General features: G+C 48.3%; 1 protein-coding gene across 4 annotated transcripts in view; it reads left to right on the top strand.

Moving 5' to 3' along the window:
* Window positions 1-19459, top strand: part of AFAP1L2 (actin filament associated protein 1 like 2) — a 108391-nt gene that overhangs the window by 51485 nt on the left and 37447 nt on the right. For all 4 annotated transcript variants that reach the window (XM_007964141.3, XM_007964146.3, XM_007964148.3 and 1 more), the window contains 2 exons: window positions 12128-12256; window positions 19290-19364. In XM_007964141.3, the coding sequence (XP_007962332.3) occupies window positions 12128-12256; window positions 19290-19364 (204 nt within the window). The remainder of the gene's footprint in view (window positions 1-12127; window positions 12257-19289; window positions 19365-19459) is intronic.

Here is a 19459-nt window from a genome sequence, read left to right as displayed (position 1 = left end):
CCTTTGCTTGTTCATTCTCAGTACTGTATGTTTCTATGAAGGTGGTTTCCTGAAAGGGTTTAACCCAAATTCCTCTTCAGCTGCCCCTGTTGCTGTCTACCAGGACATAATTTAGTAGTCCTGTAAAATCAAACAGGACATCTCCAGTTGGCCTTTTTTTTTTTTTTTCTTTGGAGACAGAGCCTTGCTCTGTCACCCAGGCTGGAGTGCCGTGGCTCCATCTCGGCTCACTGCAACCTCTACCTCCCTGGCTCAAGCAATTCTCCTGCCTCAGCCTCCTGAGTAGCTGGGACTACAGGCCTGCACCACTATGCCCAGCTAATTTTAATTTTTTGTATTTTTAGTAGAGATGGGGTTTCATTATATTGGCCAGGCTGGTCTCAAAGTCCTGACCTCAGGTGGTCTGCCCTCCTTGGCCACCCAAAGTGCTGGGATTACAGGTGTGAGCCACCACTCCCAGCCTACAGTTGCTTTTTTGAAGCTGTCTGCTAGAATTATACGTGTGTGTGTGTGTATTTAGAGTCTATGGAGAGTTTTCTGTACCACTCTTATAGGAGGAATGAGGGTTTTACTTAGCAACTAACATTTAATTTAGTATAAGCACTTTAGGAGGTTATTTTGTGATCTTCACATTAATCCCACGAAGGAGGTACTATTATTGGCCCTATTTTACAAACCAGGAAACTGAAGCATAGAGAGACTGATTAAGCTCCCCAAGGCCACACAGCCAGTATGTGGTACAGCCAAGAGTGAGCCAAGATGTGGAAGTAATATTTAGGCAATTTGAATCTGGAATGTGGTACCTGTGGGAAGGGTGGAGGTGGCTGCTTCTTGCAAGATCAAGAACCCAGGGCAAGGGGAACCTGACTCTCAGGGCACTTCTGGTTCAGGGGAAGCATAAGTTCAGGTGAGAGACACTGCAGGTTCCAGCAGCCCTCGGGGGCCAAAGAGGCTTGGAGGCTTTGGGTAGGGGGGTGGCCCCGGAGGCCTTTGTTTCTCCTGCCCAGCTTCCTTGAAGCCCCAAGTAAAGGCTTTTGCCTGGTGGTCCAGTGGGCACCTAATCAGCCTCGCGTGCCTCCCCCCGGCTGACTCCAACATCAGAGTGGTGGTCACTTTGGATTGCTGGGGCTGATTTTTACCTACTTGGGTCAGGATGAAAAGGTCCTGACCAGCACACCAGTCCAATGGTGTCTCATTACTTTTGCTGAATGCTGGAAGGAAACAGTAAATCTGAACATACGGTGATTTTTCCCCCTTCCATTCATCTTTAATATGTGTCTTTTTTCTCTGGTACAATTATCAAGTAAACAGAGACAACCTTAGATTTACGGCCCCAAATGAAAACGTAGCGGCCCCTGCACAACTTCTTTTCTCTGCGTAAAACTCTATGCTCTTCTGTGTTGAGAAACGGGGGGCTGTAAAGAAAGAGTGACAATTTCCCATAGCCCCTCCACCAAAAGATAATTGCTGTTATCATTTTCCAGCCTTCTTCTTTCCTATCCAACACAGCCTTTCCAATGTGAACTCCAGTGACCCCCAACAGCCTCTTGTTCTGAGGCTAAAATGGTTTGTGCTGGCTGTGGGACTTGCCATGCAGGGAGATACCCAGCTAAACCTTTGTGCCTCCCACCCGCATAACTGGCCCCCGCTGCCTCTGAATGAAGCCACTCTTCTGGTAGATTGCATTTAAGGAATGTCTTAAATGAACTGAGGAACAAAGGCCTCCCGGGACCCAAAGTCTCTTTGTCTGGCCTGGACCCTGGTGGCTGCTGGAACCTGGAGTGTCTCGAGTCTGCCTTCATGTGCCCTCTGAACTGCTGGAGTGCCCCAGGGGTCGGGTTTCTTTCACCCTGAGTTCCCTCTGATTCTGATCCCTAGGGCAGCATGCCACTCCATGCCCTTCCCACTTGTACCCTTGAGAAAATTCTTCCACCAGAACACCATCCAAAAGTAAGATGCCTCCTGTCCTTCCAGCCTATCAGCTGCCAGGGGCTGCCTCTGGTGGCTTCAGAGATGTCAACTGGCCCAGATGGGATTTGTGAGCCCTTTGCCCAGGTCTACTAGACTGACCAGCCCAGACACTTAAATAGGAGGAGCTTTCATTAGTGAAGGCAGGTTGTATGCGTCTGTCTATCTGTTTAGAAGCCTTATGTTCATCAGATGTTTTCCAAGCACTGACCTTAGCAAAGCACTATCTAGGCACAATGGGGGAGGAAATCAAACCAGAAGATATAGTCCCTACCCACACAGAGCTTTCAATTTCATTGGGGACAAAGGACTTGCATCCATGGAACAATAGAGAACAATAAAGACGGCTGAATTGTCAAGTAATAGCCCTGTGTGCTTGGGGCTATTACTGGATGGACAGGTCGTGCTTCTGGGCAGTTTGAGACAGAGTGGATGTGGTTCTTGGTAGGACTGTGGTCTTTTCTCCCTTTCTGTGCTTGGTTTCACATCTTCAGCTGTGACTGTGTGACTTTTCGAAGGCCCTATCTGAGAGGCTCTGGTTCCAGCTGGCTCCTAAGCTGCGGTTGGAATTCTGCTCTTGGGGAGGTTTGTTCATCGGAGGGGTCGGCGGTGAGGAACTCGCAGCAGAGTGAGGAACTCGCGTTGGTCTTCCAGTGTTGCAAGCCACGGCCCAGCATCTGTCCCATCTCAGCTTCAACAGCTCATCTGGGAATGCAGAGGGTGGGCTGTTCCTGGGGAAAGTGTTTTCAGTGATGAGACTCAAAGATAGGTGAGAAAAAGCAGATCTTTCACAAATGATGGCAAGATGACCCTTGTAGGTCAGGCTTGGCGGGAGCAGAGCATTCACAGTGCTAGCAAGTGAAGCAAGCCCCCACCGCCCCCCTTGCCATTTCTTGGAGATGGAGATAAAGAAAAACTTCTTGAGTATTTACACTGGAGAAAGTTATTTACATTTCTGGCTCGGTTTACTGGGTTTCAAGCAGGCAGAAATGACTACGGTCTGCTTTGGGTGCTGATTTTCAGTGATAAGAGCTTAAGCAGGACAAAAAACTGAGTACAGTGATATGTAAACATATAGCTGTCTTGAGACATCTTGACCCTTGCCTTCTACACTCAGGTTTTTTTTTTTTTTTTTTTTTTTTTTTTTTTTTTTCAAGAGACAGGTTCTCATTGTGTTGCCCAGGCTGGATTTGAACTCCTGGGCTCAAGCAATCCTCCCACCTCCAGGGTAGCTGGAACTACAGGTGCATGCCACCATACCTGGCTCAGCCTTCTTTTTTCTTTCTTTTCCTTTTCTTTTTTTTTTTTTTTTCTGAGACTGACTGAGTTTCGCTCTTATTGCCCCTGCTGGAGTGGAGTGCAATGGCGCAATCTTGGCTCACTGCAACCTCTGCCTCCTGGGTTCAAGTGATTCTTATGCCTTAGCCTCCTAAGTAGCAAGGATTACAAGTGTGTGTCATCACGCCCAGCTTATTTTTGTATTTTTAGTAGAGGTGGGGTTTTGCCATGTTGGCTAGGCTGTTCTCGAACCCTTGACCTCAAGTGATCCATCCACCTTGGCCTCCCAAACTGCTGGGGTTATAGGCATAAGCCACCGCACTCAGCCCCAGCCTGGCCTTCTGCACTCTTACTGTCCAGAAGGAAAAAGACTTTAGGAGAAAACACATTTTCAAGTGTATCTAACTTTCTATAACAGGCATGAGCCTAGAAAGTTCTACATGTAGATCAGAATGGTCATATAGGAGCACTATGAAAGTTTGCGTTTTAAGGAACTTTACACAAAATTTGATAAGGCAAAAGACTTCATAAAGCAAGTCATCACAACTTTAGGTAGTTCTTGACCTTGGCTGTGCATTAGACTCACCTGGGAAGACTGAAAAGTCCTGCCCCAGGTCACACCCAGAGCAATGACAGCAGAATCTCTGGGGGTGCACCCAGGCATCAGGATTCTTATAAGTTCCCCCAGTGATTCCAGTGTGCAGCCCGGGCTGAGAATCAGTGCTTCACCTCGTGTATGCATGTCTCTGAGTGGCCACACAATTACGTGAACTTAAGCCAGGGCATGCCGTGTAAAGTCAGCAGTAAGGTGCCTTCGAGAGCATGGCAGTCTGGTGTGGGAAAGCAGGAACTGCTGTTCTGTGCAGAAGTGCCCAGCAGTGGGGCTATAAAGATTCTTCCTCCATCTACACAATGGAATGCTATGTAACAAGAAAAAGGAGCAGACTTCTCATGCCTTGCAACCTGGATGAATCTCGTATGCCTGATGTTAAGTAAAAGAAGTCGGACTCCAAAAGCTATTCGTGCTCCCACGCCTGCTCTGGGAGTAGGGAGGGGGCTGCCTATAAAGGGCACAAAGAAACTTTTTCGGGTAATGGGAAGGCTCTGTGCCTTCACTGTGGCAGTCGTGATGAACACAGCTGAGGGTGTTTGTCAAAACAAATAGAATTGCACAGTAAAAACAGGAGAGTTTACTGTATTTAAATTATATCCCAATAAAAAAGTTTTTGTTTAAAAAATCCATTGCCTTATCAACAAGGAATGGGTAAGTAGAATGTAGTACATCCATATGATGGAATTGTGTTCAGTCTTAAGGAGGAAGGAAGTAGCCATACCTACAACAACATGGATGAACCTTGAAAACATCACGCTAAGGGAAAGAAGCCAGATGCAAAATGTGTATGAAATACCCAGAATAGACAAACCCGCTGGACCAAAAGCAGATATGTGGTTGCCAGCATCTGAGCATAGGGGGAAACAGGGAGGTCACTGCCTAATGAGCTCTCCTTTGAGGTAATAAAAAAAGTTCTGGAACTAGATAGTGGTAATGGTTGCACGACATTGGGAATCTTAACACCACTGAATTGTAAACTTTAGGATGGTTAAAGTAATAAATTTTATGTTATCTGTATTTTATCATCACACACACACAAAAAAAAGGCTGGGTGCGGTGGCTCACACCTGCCATCCCAGCTTTTTAGGAGGCTGAGGCAGGAGGATCCTCTGAGGTCAGGAGCTCAAGACCAGCCTGGGCCACATAGCACGACTCTGTCTCTACCAAAAATTTAAAAATTAGCAGGGTGTGGTGGTGCATGCCTATAGTCCCAGCTACTCATTGGGGGGCTGAGGCAGGAAAATCACTTGAGCCCAGGAAGTCAAGGCTGCAGTGAGTCATGATTGTACCACTGTACTCCAGCCTGAATGACAGAGCGACACCTTGTTTCAAATAAAAAGGTAAAGTAAACTAAAAATAAGAAAAAAATCCCGCTTTCTATGAACAGGGCAGACATACAGTAGATACGTGGTAAAGGCTGAGTCAGTGTTTTGCATTTTTGAAGAAAAAGGGCATTTGCTCTGAGGTCACCCTTGTTAGGTGGCATGAAGAGTATATTTTTCCAGAAGCTCATCTTGAGAACTTGAGAGCTGTCTCTGATCAGGAGGAAGATCTTCGACATTTTCCACTCTCCCTGGCATCTATAGGATGCTGTTGCTCCTCGCAGAAAGCTTCACAAGGCTCTGACTGCTCCCCAGCAATTGGGCTCGTGAGGATAATACACTCAGTGGCTTGATCTTGGGAACTGTCGGGGCAGAGGGGTGCATGTCTCTCTACATAAAGGTCTGCTCAGTTTGACATTGGGAAGGAAAATCATGCTCCATCTCAGGTCTTCAGCAAACGCAGCTGAATAAATAAAAATGTGTGCATAAAACAGCAGGGAAACCGTGAAGAGTGGCTTTTTCGGCGTGTTGGGAAGACGTTTATGGTTGGGAACTTAGTGACCAAAAAGCAAGACAGCCTCAAAATGAGAAAAGCTGGGGGAGGAGGTCATGTGGAGGAAGAGCTTCACCACGGCGGAGGGCAATGAATCGAGCAGTTGAACCGCCCAGCCCTGCGTGGGCCTTGGAAGTCCCGAACAAGAATCTTATTGACCCTAAGCAGACAACCCTGAACTTTAACAGAGCTGGGATGGAAAGCCCGCACAAGGGCCTACAGTTTCCAGAATGAACAACACATTTATTTCTCCCTCCCTCCACGGGAGGACGAGGAAGAGACTGAAATGAAAGTGTGGGGGATGGTGGGGGGAAAGGAAATGTGGTGAGCAAGTTCCAGGGCCTCAGGGTGATAGCCACATTCCTCTAAGGGATGCCCACCCCTCCCAGCCCTGGGGGTTGATAAATGTCACTGAGGTTGGCACACTGGGGCCTTGCCTTTGTTGATTGTTATTTCCTCAAGCCTGTGGCTGACCCCTGAAAGGGTGTGTCTGGAGGACAGTTGCTGATAGCCTCCAGTGTGCTTAGCACTTTGTCGGACACCCAAATCTATAAAACTTGACCAGAAAGAGCTTCTGCCTAGCCCCAGAGATAGACACTCACCCAGACGACTGTGCGCAACTGGTTTTCACAGTCCACAACCTAGGGAGGCAGATGCCAGCAAGAGAGCTGAGTGCCACTGGTCACGGTGGCTTTATGGAGAAGGGGCCTGACTGGACCTGGAACGATGATGGATCCAGAGAGGAAGGGAAGGAACATCCTTCCCTTCTGACTCTCTCTCATCCCCCAGCCTACGCTCCCTCAACCCTGGGGCTTCCCCTTCACCTGCCACAGCCTAGAAGAAAAGGAGGGTATCAACATGGTCCTCAGCAGACAGCACCAAGAGCTGCTCTCCCCAACACATCTGGCTGGCTCACCTGCTCCCCAATGGGCAGCACCATGGCTGCCTGGTTCACCACGGTGTCTGATGGTTTTTCGCATCTCCACCCTCCAGTGCCTACATCGGCAGGTCCTGTGGGCTCTCCCTATCTCGTGTCTCCAGTCCACTCTTTCTCTTCATCCCTACACCCTTTGCCTTGTGGTGTTTGAAGGACTGAAGGGCAGGAGCCATGACTCAAATACACTTTCCTGGTTCCCTGGGAATGACTACAGCCAATGGATGGATGGCAGATACAAGTGCTTTGAACTTGGACATGCTTGGATATGATCCCCCATGCCACTACTCATCAGGGATGTGGCCAAATCAGGTTGTCCTTCAGCCTCCTTAGCCCATTCCCACAGCTGTGCACTTGCAGGGTGGTTGTGAGAATTCGGGGGGGTAGGGGCAAAGCTAATGGCATGGTGCCCAGCTGCCATGATTAGCTCACACCCTCATCATTCCATATGCACTAATGAGTTTATCTAACTGGCCTTCCTGCCTCCACTGCCAGTCCCCCCACATCCATCCTCCCCACAGCTTCAGGATTATTCTTTCTAGTCTGCTTAAAGAACAGCCTTGCATGGCCCTGCAGCATAAGGCACCAACTCCTGAGCAGAATGATGAAGCGCTCTTCATCTGCATCACCCCCAGTCCACAGTTCTGGCCTCAGAGCCCACCTTCTCCCCTTTGAGGCCCACCCTCACCCACCTCCATGCTCCATGTTCCCCTGATACATAGAGGCACTGGCTGGTTTCCCAAACACACATGTACTTTCAGGGCTCAAGTTTTCTGAGCATCTCATCCCTTTTTTTTTCTTTTCTTTTTTTTTCTTTTCTTTCTTTTTTGTCTTTTTTTTTGAGAAGGAGTCTCACTCTGTTGCCCAGGCTGGAGTACAGTGGTGTGATCTTGGCTCACTGCAACCTCCGTCTCTCAGGTTCAAGTGATTCTCCTGCCTCAGCCTCCCGAGTAGCTGGGATTACAGGTGCACGCCACTACCCCCGGCTAGCTTTTGTATTTTTAGTGGAGACAGGGTTTGCCAGGTTGGCCAGGCTGGTCTCGAACTCCTGACCTCAGGTGATCCACCCACCTTGGCCTCCCAAAGTGCTGGGATTACAAACATGAGCCACTGCAACCAGCCATCCCTTTTTCTTAAAATGCCTCTGCCCCTTTCCAGTGAGCTCCAATGCATTCCTCAATGACGAGCTACAATTCCTTTCCATGATAAATGCAGAGTTTGCCCCACTTTCCTTATTGCATTGCTGGTCCTTGTAGACATCCCTGGATTAGTTCTCTTCTCACCCGGGGTTCATTAGGCCTCTGAAAGGGCTGAGGACCCCTTGGGGTCACCTTTGTCTCCCCAGGGCCAGGCCCAGCTCTTTCTACCCTTTGGCTTGGTACATATTGGCTCATGTGGAATAGAAACAAAGGCTATTTTCCAGGAATTGGGCGGCTTTTGGGAATAGCCAAGGATGCGGAAGTGAAAACATACTTACAGTTTTTACGGTTTTTTTGTTTTGTTTTGTTTTGTTTTCCTGAAGCGGCAGTGGAGGGACAGCCTTGAGAAGTTCAGAATTCAGGAAAAATGCAGCTTGAGACCCCAATTGCCTTACAAGGCCCTTTCACTTTCCCTTGTCCCCTGAAGCTGAGTTCAAGGCTCACTGTCGTTGTCCTCAATTTATTTTCCCTGGTTTGGCTTCTTTAAGCTCACTGCTTTTGAGTTCCTGCAGCCGACAGGAAACTCATGAATAGTGTTAGAAACAAAACGCAACACAAGCTAAGTAAGGCCTTTTAGTTGGGAGAACATGCTTTACTCTTTCTATTAAATGCTTCTGTGGGCCAGCCTGGTAGATGCTGAATCAATGCTCGTGGACTTCATAGTAGGAAATGTTTGTTTGCAGACCATCAGTGCTCACATTTATAAAGCTGGATGATGGTCCCTCCTGACTTTATCTCAGGCGAGAGTTGAAATTTTGCCGTCATCGTGCTCCTTTCATTTCCTTGTTTAGTTCAGTTTCGCCACCTTGGTGTTGTCTCCCGTTCTTCTCCAGTTCGGCTCAGTCATCCAGGCCCAGCAGCACCATTGCCTTGGATGAGGGCGCGGTGATGCTGGCAGTGTGGCTCTTGGCCCTTGGTGAGCAAGTCTGGTCACAGCAGGGCACGGGGCTGAGGTCCCCAGCTCCAGCAGAGAAGCTCCCCTGGGTCAGATGGTGGGTGCCCTACTGGTTAAGGTGAAGGTCAACAGGGCAACTTTTGCTGGGTGATGCCCATGGTAACTGATCCTGCCGATGCTTCTCTGTCTGCTGAGACGCTCCTGTGACCAATGCCCTTTGGGCACACACTTGACTACCTGGAAGAGCTTAGTCTCTGCCCTGCACTGTGGTGTGCCCAGTGCCAGCCGCCTCCCTCCCTTCTTGCTGGTTATTTTGTAAATCTGCTTAGTGTCATGGTGGGATTGACCGGCAATGCCAGGAGACAAGGGGGCGGGGTGAGGTGAGCAAATGAGTGCAGGCTTCCCACAAAGTGCCTGTTTCTCCTTAACCACTGACTCGCCCCTAGACTGACACAAATGAAGGGCTGCCCGTGCAGACGGGGAGCTCATGCTGGTCTGGACCAGTGTGATCACAACGAAAGCAGGAGGTGCCAAGGGTTCTAGAGGGTGGGCAGGTTGCTGGGGTCCAGGTTTCAGAACAGCTTGTTCATGCGGTAAACTCTAGGAGCTGGTTTCATGGAGACCATTTGGGGGAAGAATTGTTTGGGTTCTCGGTGTTGCGACTGTATTATGTAAGCTAGAGAAGTGGAGGAGAAGCTTGTAAAAATCCCGTCTGTTCCAATATTTTAGCTAGATAGGACCTGCCAGATACCTGGATTTTTAGTGGACTTCTCTTTGCTCTTAATCCAGGCCACGGAATTCTTTCATGTACAAAGTAAGTGGATAGGTTTGCTTTGCTTTCATTTAGTCATTTAGTCAACAAATGTTTATTGGACATTGTGCTGGGCCCTGGAAACATGAGCTCCACACAAAGCCTGTCCTTGGAGCTTGCAGCTAAATGGTGACACAGACAGCTACACCATGATGCAGTCAGAGCTTTGAGAGGGTATCTCAGTTTCTTATTGCTGCAGTAACAAATTACCAAACTTGGTGACATAAAGCAACATGAACTCATTCATTTACAGTTCTGGAGATCAGAATCTGAGAGGGGGCCACAGGGCTCTCTATTCCTCCTGGAGGCTCTAGGAAAGAATCTACTTCTTCACCTTTTCCAGATTCCAGAAGCTACCTGTGTTCCTTGGCTCATGGTCCCTTCCTCTATCCCCAAAGTCAACATGGTAGCATCTTATCTCCCTGACTCTTACCCTCTTACCTCCCCCTTATAAGGGCCCCTGTGATTACACTGTGATCGCCTGCACAAACCAGGATAATCTCCTTGATTAAATCACATCTGTGAAGTCCCTTTGCCATGTCAAGTAGCCTGTTCACAGATGCGGGGGGTTAGGTCATGGACATCATTGGGGGCCCAGTATTTAGCCCATCACAGAGGCCAGTGTTGGTAACATGGGATTATCTGTTAAAGAGGTCCAGAGGGCCGGGCGCGGTGGCTCAAGCCTGTAATCCCAGCACTTTGGGAGGCCAAGACGGGCGGATCACGAGGTCAGGAGATCGAGACCATCCTGGCTAACACAGTGAAACCCCGTCTCTACTAAAAAATACAAAAAAAAAAACTAGCCGGGTGAAGTGGCGGGCGCCTGTAGTCCCAGCTACTCGGGAGGCTGAGGCAGGAGAATGGCGTGAACCCGGGAGGCGGAGCTTGCAGTGAGCCGAGATTGCGCCACTGCACTCAGCCTGGGCGACAGAGCGAGACTCCGTCTCAAAAAAAAAAAGAGGTCCAGAGAAGGTGTCTCAGGAGGAATGTTATCTAGACCAAGACCTGAGGTGTCACAGCGGGTAGCTCATTAGGTTTGAGCCGGGCAGGAGAGGGCTCCCCACCCCGCCCCACACACTGGGAGTGCTGGATGGCCACCAGGTGATGGCCAGGCAGTTGTTAACTGTTTCTCTAAAGGAATGATTGGTCACAGCCAGTGCCAGGGAAAGGCAGGCTCCTCATAGAAAACACCTGAAACCAATCAGCAGCTTCCCAATAAGATCTCAGGAGTAGGAGAAGTAAGGCGAGGTGCTGGAAGTATGCCAGCGTAGAAAACCCCAGGTAAAGCGGTCAAGCCTCACACTTGGTTTCTCAGGTCGCCTATGTAGCCGTCTTCCCAGTTGGACTTTGCTTCTTTTCCTTTCCTTACTGTTCTAAAGCTTTTAATAAAGTTTCACTTCTGCTCTGAAACTTGTCTGTTTCCCCTCCTGCCTTATGCCCCTCAAATTCTTTCTTCTGAGGAGGCAAGAATTGAGGTTGCTTCAGATCCATACGGATAACTACCACTGGTAACAGAGGGACAAGTGTGATTTAGCAGAGGGGGAGAAGGCCATGATGTATGAAGGCCAGGAAAGGAAAGAGGGGTGCAGTGTCTGGGCTGTGGAGTGTGACAGTGACCACGGGTGAGGCTGCTGCAGTCTGCAGGGCTTTGGAGGCCAGGTAGGGCTTCTGAGGAACCAGGTGTGGCTTTTTTTTTCTTCTTTTTTGATCTGGAGTCTTGCTCTGTTGCCAGGCTGGAGTGCAGTGGTGTGGTCTCAGTTCACTGCAACCTCCGCCTCCCCGGTTCAAGCGATTCTCTTGCCCTAGCCTCCTGAATAGCTGGGAACACAAGCGCACGCCACCAAGCCCAGCTAATTTTTGTATTTTTAGTAGAGATGGGGTTTCACCATGTTGGCCAGGATGGTCTTGAACTCCTGACCTTGTGACCCACCTGCCTCAGCCTCCCAAAGTGCTGGGATTACAGGTGTGAGCCACCACGCCCGGCCCAGGTGTGGCTTTTAATCATGGACAACCTGTGAAGAGATTCGTACTTTAAAGTTATGCAGCCAAGATGAGGCTGAGAACCATAGAACTTCAGAACTGGAAGGAACTTTACAAAGCATTTGACCTAAAAGACCTAAGAAGTAAATGGGCCCAAAGCCCCCAGAGAGGATCTGGATGAGAGGAACCCTCATTCTAGCCACAGCTCTAAGAGCAGAGCTCAGCGGCCCTCAGAGCACTTTGGAGGTAGTACAGTCTTAGTTTTCACAAGCACTCTGTGAGTGCAGAAGTTTGCAGTGGAGGAGATAGAAAGTCGGCCGACAAGGCCATGGTCACTCTTCCAGCACCTGGTAAGCCTGGGGCTTCAGCGGAGGCTGTTTCTCTCCAAACCAAGGGCCTGGTTCTCTCTCCCTGTGGCCCTGGAGCTGAGAATGCCATCTGCCCAGTCGCCCCACACGCTGCCAGCCCGCACGCCAAACCCTTCCTCTTGGGACCAGGGGGTTCGAGGTGTATCTGAGCTGGGCCTTTGGAGAGAGGGCAGCCACTGTGAGTTTCTTCTGTTTCCTGTCCCTAGCCCTGGAACAGCTGCTGACGGAGTTGGATGACTTCCTCAAGATTCTTGACCAGGAGAACCTGAGCAGCACAGCCCTGGTGAAGAAGAGCTGCCTGGCGGAGCTCCTCCGGCTTTACACCAAAAGCAGCAGTGAGTGTGGGCCCCGGGCGGTGCAGAGGCCTCCACGCAAATAGAGATGGCTGTGAGTCAGTGTGGGCTGCCATAGCTAAGGACCACAGGCTGGGTGCTATAAACGACACTTCTTTTCTCACGCTTCTGGAGGCCAGAAGTCTAACATCAAGATATCAACAGGTTTGGTCCCTTCTGAGGCCTCTCTCCCTGGCGTGCTGATGGCTGTCTTCTCCCTGTGTCCTCACATGGGTTTTCCTCTGTGTCTGTGTCCCAATCACCTCTTCTTATTTAATTAACGTTTTTGAAGCAGAAGCTCGCTCTGTCACCCAGTCTGGAGTGCAGTGGTGCGATCATGGTTCACTGTAGCCTCAAACTCCTGGGCTCCCAAGTAGCTGGGTCTACAGGTGCATGCCACCATGCCCAGCTATCTTTTCTTTTCTTGTATTTTTTTTTTTTTTTTTTGTAGAGATGGGATTTCACCACGTTGCCCAGGCTGGTCTCGAGCTCCTGGGCTGAAGCCAGCCACCCTGCCTGGGCCCCTCAAAGTACTGTGTGAGCCACCGCACCCAGCCCTAATCTCCTCTCTCTCTCTTTTTGAGACGAGGTCTTGCTCTCTTGCCCAGGCTGGAGTGCAGTGGCATGATCTCAGTCCACTGCAGCCTCCACCTCTCAGGTTCAAACGATTCTCCTGCCTCAGCCTCCAGAGTAGCTGGGATTACAGGAGCCCACCACCACGCCCAGCTAATTTTGTATTTTTAGTAGAGAGAGGGTTTCACTATGTTGGCCAGGCTGGTCTCAAACTCCTGACCTCAGGTGATCCACCCACCTCGGCCTCCCAAAGTGCCGGGATTACAGGCGCAAGCCACTGTGCCTGGCCTTAATCTCCTCTCTTTATAAGGATATCAGTCATAGTGGATTAGGGCCACCCTAATTATCTTATTTTAACTTAGTTACCTCCTTGAAGACCCTATCTCCAAATGCAATCATATTCCGAGACATACTGGGTGCTAGGATTTAATATATGAATTTTGAGGGGACACATTGTACCCCATAACAATGGTGCAGGACTGACCCGACTTGGGCTGGAGCCCCAGAAATCTCTGACCACTTGACACAGCAGCCCATGAGTGAGGTTTTAAATGAAGTATTTTCAAAGCCCTCTTCCCTGCTGGTTGAAAGTAGAGATGCAATAATGAACTATGATAATAGCTAGGGCTTACTGAACAGTCTCATGAGTATATGTAATAACCCATTTCATTTTTAAGACATCCCTGTGAGGCTGTTGCTGTTGTTATAGAGGGGAAAATAGACCTGGAGAGTTTAACCTGCCCTATATTACACAACCCAAGGGAAAACACAGTTGGAAGACTTTGTAAATTACAGAACCCTGAATCCATAATTTTTCTGTCTTTTTAAAATTGAGATCATTTACTTATAAAGTGCACATATGTGAAATAATCAATTCAGTGAGTTTTGATAATTGTATACCCCTGTCTCCTCATCACCCAGGACAAGATATAGAACTTTTCCATTATCCAGAAAGTTCTGTCTTGGCCATTCCCAGTCGCCGAACACGAGCAACCATGGTGCTGATTCATGTTGCCTGTGCTGGGGTTCTGTATAACTGGATTCATATGATGTGTACTGTATGTCTGGCTTCTCTGGAGATTCGTTCATCCATGCTGTTGAGTGTGTCTGTAGTTTGTTCCTTTTATCGCTGAGTAGTATTCCATTCTGTGAATATATCACAGTCTGTTTATCCTTTCACTTAACTGATAGCCATTTGGGTTGGTCACAGATTTGAACTATTACGAATGAGACGGCTAGGAATATTCTTGAAAAAGTCTTCTTGTGGACATATGGTTTTATTTCTAGCAAATTCAGATTCCTTTAAAAAAGGAAAACCCTTTTTGTAAATTCGTAACAGTTGAGTTGATTTTTATGTCAGATGTTTAAGAACTGGAAATGCTGTTTGGGGACAGTCAGGGACCATGTGAGGGCATGTAATCCATCTGCCTCCCAGCGGGAACAGGTCAAGTGCTGCCAGGAAAGGGAAGTCTCCACCTGCCCCGGCCATCACAGTCCAGAAATGCTTCCTTGTGTCCAACCTGAATCTGCCAGACTACATTTTGAGGACTTTCCCCTTCCCTGTTCCCTGTGGAACTAGTTTCTATTCTCTGAATAAGCAGTCGTAAAGCCGAGGCATGTTGCTATATGCCCATCTGCCTTCTCTTCTGGAGGAATCATCTGCCTTAGCCTCTCATCAGAGGTGTTTTCCTTCAGCCTTTGCAGCTTCCCATGCTCCTGAAGGCTTTGTAGGGAGCGTCCGCCTGCCTGCCGCCACGAGCGCTGGTCAGCAGCACATCAAAGCAGCCCACCGTGGGAACGCAGATGGGAAATCCACATTACAAAGCGGGAAAGTTAGAGGGGGATGGTTCACTCCGTGAAGGATTTATCAGTGGAATCCTCTAAAAAGCACACTCCCCACACCACTTCGATATGCTCCACCTTGAACGCACAATGATAAAAAATGCTTCTGTTGGGAATGGAAACCACCTGTTTGTGATAAGTGTGACCCATGGTTCTTGGTGCTAACCACTCTGGCAGCACCTCCTATATGTGGTCTCTTTTTTGAATTAACCTGTGATGTGGCTTCCTGTAGGATGACCTTTTTGTTCTGCCTTGATCAGCCCTTATAAAGTCAGGCCTTCCCCTTCTCCTTGGACTCTGCAGCTCGTAGGGGGTGGGAAGCTGCTGAGAACTGGTCATGGGTTCCCCAAGGTGAATCACCTCCAGAGTGCCACCCATGCACAGCCACACTGAGGCCTGGGGCCTGTATTCTCAGAAGCGAAGCCCACTTGTTAATAGCCACTGTTTAACAACTTCCCTTCCAGCCTTCTTTGTAGCCCTTAGACTGCAGATTGGGTACAATAGCAGCCAACATTTACTGTGTACTTTCTGTGTCTCTGTACTTAATGTAGTAAATGACATGGATGACATCATTCATTCCTTATCCCAAACCTTATTCCCATTTTACCAGCAAGGAAACCAAGTCTCTATAAGTCACTTTCCTGAGGGCACACACACGGCTGTGAGGGCAGAGCCAGGGCTTGGGCCTGGACAGGTGGACCTAACCTTGTCTCCCCCTGCTCCATTGCACTTCAGTAACTGTTGTGTCGCACAGGACAGAATCTTAAACAGACATACCACACCTGAAATTACAGCATTCTTTCTCTTGCCCTCCCAGACCCACCTCTACCCAAAAATTAGCTCAGCCTGTTGAGACTTGTAGGTGGAGGCAAGGTGATCATCTCAAGATAGCCGTGGTCCACACAGGCTGAGCTGCTGGGACTTCTACACATTTTGGGCAGGATGTGTATGTGTGCATTTATACTTCACAAAGGGAATTGTCTCTTTTGAGTTTTCTGATCTTTGTTTTTTGTTTTTTTCCTCAGTGTAACAATTTTTTCTACCCTCTTTGCTTTTTGTCTGGATGGAGAGGTCCAGGCATAGACTAAGATCTGTTTATTGAGGGCTTGGCTCCCTGTGGTCTGTTCCAGCCTTCATCAGTGAGAGCTGTGTCCCTACCATACCAGCCCTTGCTCCTGCCTCACACTCCTACTCCCACTCTAAGAAGTTCCAAGGACGTTTCAGTGGCTGCCCCTCTGATCAAAAGCACTTCAAATGCTCTGTATCCAGTGGTAGCAAAGAGGTTTATGTTCCTCCTCCCCACCCTACACCAGTTCTCTGGGAAGGACCACCCTCTGCAGACCTCCAAGCACTCTGAGCTCATCTTCCCAACACCTTCAGGTCATAGTCATTTCCCACCCACTGTGTAATGATCAGATTCAGGTATGTCTCTCCTGCCAGACTGTGGAGTTCACAAAGGCAGAGGTAACATCTGTTTTCTGCTGTATCCCCAACACTTAGCACAGTGCTGATGCTGAATGCACTTCTTCAGATAGTTGAGTGAATGATAGAAAGTTCTCCAGCCCAAGGCTGCCACCTCCCAGACAGAAGTGAGCAGTCTGGCCTCACTGTCAGTGACCTCACTGACTAGGGCCAGGTTTACTGTATTTTTCCCACAATTGCAGAAGGTCTTGGGAGCCTCTTACTTCCCAACCTGGATAGTCCTAGATTAGCAACCCTCTAGGAATCAAAACTAAGTCAGCCTCAGCCTGCAGCGCACCCGAGGTGGGCCGATGCACCCTCGTGAAGTGGCCAGTGTGAGTTTTCTCTGCAATTTACAAATCGTCATCTTAGAGAGAAAGCACCTGCTCAGAATCTAACATTTAAAACAATAACATCTTGTCTTTTATTTTTTTGTCTAGGTGTGTGAACTTGATATAAAAAAATAAAACGAACACTGAACACTATTTATGTTCTTCCACTTCCTTTTCTGATCCTTATCAGCATTATCTGAATATTTTGTGGTTTTCCTCTGTTTTCTGCTTTACATTATTTTTATATTTAGAATTGCTGCATGCACACATTTCCATGTGTTGACAATTCATATACTTTTTCTTTTTTTGCTATTCTGAAACATGATCTTATAATCAAACTCTAGGTCTTGGATATCTTTGTAAACAGACACAGAGCTACCTTGCTAGTTTTCACGATTGGGTAGAGTTCAATGCTGGGTGAATCCTAATGTTTAACCTATTGGTAGACATTTAAGTTGTTTGGTGTTTTTTGTTGTTGTTGTTGTTGTTGTTGTTTTTTTTTTGAGACAGAGTCTCACTCTGTTGCCCAGGCTGGAGTGCAGTGGCACTATCTCAGCTCACTGCAAGCTCTGCCTCCTGGGTTCATGCCATTCTCCTGCCTCAGCCTCCTGAGTAGCTGGGACTACAGGCGCCCACTACCAAGTCTGGCTAATTTTTTGTATTTTTAGTAGAGACAGGGTTTCACCATGTTAGCCAGGATGGTCTCAATCTCCTGACCTTGTGATCTGCCCACCTTGGCCTCCCAAAGTGCTGGGATTATAGGTGTGAGCCACCGTGCCTGGCCATATTTTGTATTCTTTTAAAAAAAAAAATTAATGCAATATTGTAGTGAATGTCCTTAAATACAATTTTCTTTAAAGGCTAGAGTTTATTTGTAGGATAAGTTTCTGGCAGTAGAAATGCTGGGTCAAAGAATATGAACACAAAAACATATCCTCCAAAATCATCTCTAAAATGGCCATGCCAGTTTATACACTCTTCAGTAATCCATTTAGTTTTTAAACATGACTTGCTGTTGTATATGTTGATGTGCCATGGTTTGTTACCATTTTCCTGTTGCTGAGCCTTTCAGTCACGTCCCATGTTTGAAGCTGTCATTTTTCGTCTTAGTTGTAAGGTTACCTTACCTTTCCAAACCCCCTAGTATCTGAGTTTTGTACTCTTGAAAACTGAAGAGTTTGGTTAAAACAAGCAGTATTTCATTACGATTGTTTTCCACACTATGCAGACAAGAAAACGGAGGCACAAGGGTTAGGTGCTTTACCCAGAATTATGCCATTATGGCAAAGCTTTGGTTGAGACCTCATCTCCTGCCTCTCCCTGCAGGGCACTTTTCCCCTCTGCCATGTTCTGGAGAAGGGACTGACCCAGCCCCCTTTGAGTCTCAGTGGGTGGGAGTCTGTGAGTTTCGGTTCACTCCATTCGTACCTCATAGCTCCCACCCTAAACTGCTGCAGTCCCTGGCACAGGGGTGACATTGCTGACTGGTCCTGGCAGGGCAAGGCACTAAGATGACAACCCCAGGTGCTGTTCACTGAGGCTGTATCTAGCCCCATCCTGTTCCTCTTGGCTCCTGGGACCCTGCTTTTGCAGGCCTGTTGGCTGGAGTTTGGGTGGTCTGTGGCCGTGGAACAGAGTGACGCTGAACTGCTTCCTTCGCCAGAGGTTAGAATTGGGTCCTTTGGCTCAGTAACGCAGTCTCCAACCACTGGAATTTATCAGCCGCAAGTTTCTAGGAAATGCAAATTAAGGCTGCAGAAGAAATTCAAGAGGATTTTGACAAAGAGAAACCCTAGGACGAGCTTCCTCTGAAGACTTCTGAAGAGAGGGTCCTTGGGGGATTGGAAGTGGAGCAAGAGTTAGGAGGACAGCTTTTCTCTGCCCAGACAGGCATGGGAAAGGTGACTTAACCTGCACAGAAGTGGTTTTGAAGGAGGGCATGGGTTGTGCCACTGCAGGGTATAATCCATAGGGTAGAGCAGGTGGCTGGTGGCTCTTTAGTTCTTATTCTCAGGATACTCACCCCTCTAAACTCAGAACTCACATGATTTGGCTATTCAGGTCCCCTTCACCCATCCAGTGGCCCCCTACCTAGAGGCCTCTGAGCTAAACTTCCAGGTCCTCAGTGTGACCTGGCTTATCTACACACGCTCAGATTAGCCCATTCAAGTAATTTAGACAGGGTGAGAATGACAGGAAATATTTTACAATTTAAATGAAATGCTAGGAAGCCCAGAGACATCTCTACTTGGTGGGATACAAGGCAGATCTTGAACTTAAGATTTCTTTGTTTTTGTCTTTTTTTTTAAAGATGGAGTCTCACTCTGTTGCCCAGGCTGGAGTGCAGTGGTGTGATCTCGGCTCACTGCAAACTCTGCCTCCCAAGTTCAAGTGATTCTCCTGCCTTAGTCTCCTGAGTAGTTACGATTATAGGCACGCCACCATGCCTGGCTAACTTTTGTATTTTTAGTGGAGACAGGATTTCACCACGTTGGCCAGGCTGGTCTCCAACTCCTGACCTCAAGTGATCCGCCTGCCTCGGCCTCCCAAAACACAGGATTTTTATTCCTTAAGTTATCCTTCTGTATCTTACCTGCCCCCGCACCCTCAGCCAGGCTAGAAAACCAGCAGTCAGCAACTTGTCATTTCTCTTTTGCAAATCTGTCAGCCCTTTCCATGTTAGACTATTCTTTCAATCCACTGAAAATGCTGTGTGCTTTTACTGGAACCCAGGCAGACGAAAACGGCTCTGGGGTAACAGAGTTTCTGGCTGGAGGCCCTTTCTCTTCATGAAGTCACACCAAGCCCGTGTCTCCTTCCTTCTGCAGGCTCTGATGAGGAGTACATTTATATGAACAAAGTGACCATCAACCAGCAACAGAATGCAGAGTCTCAAGGCAAAGGTATGAGGCTGGGATCACTGACGGGACGGCCGCTCCCGGGATGAGGGAACCTCCACGCTGGTTCTGTCCCACCTCTTCCTCCCAGCCGGCACACA

This window comes from Chlorocebus sabaeus, chromosome 9 (assembly GCF_047675955.1).
Source record: "Chlorocebus sabaeus isolate Y175 chromosome 9, mChlSab1.0.hap1, whole genome shotgun sequence".
NCBI lineage: Eukaryota > Metazoa > Chordata > Mammalia > Primates > Cercopithecidae > Chlorocebus > Chlorocebus sabaeus.
Note: the sequence above shows the minus strand (reverse complement) of the source record. Positions and strands in the feature narration are given on the sequence as shown.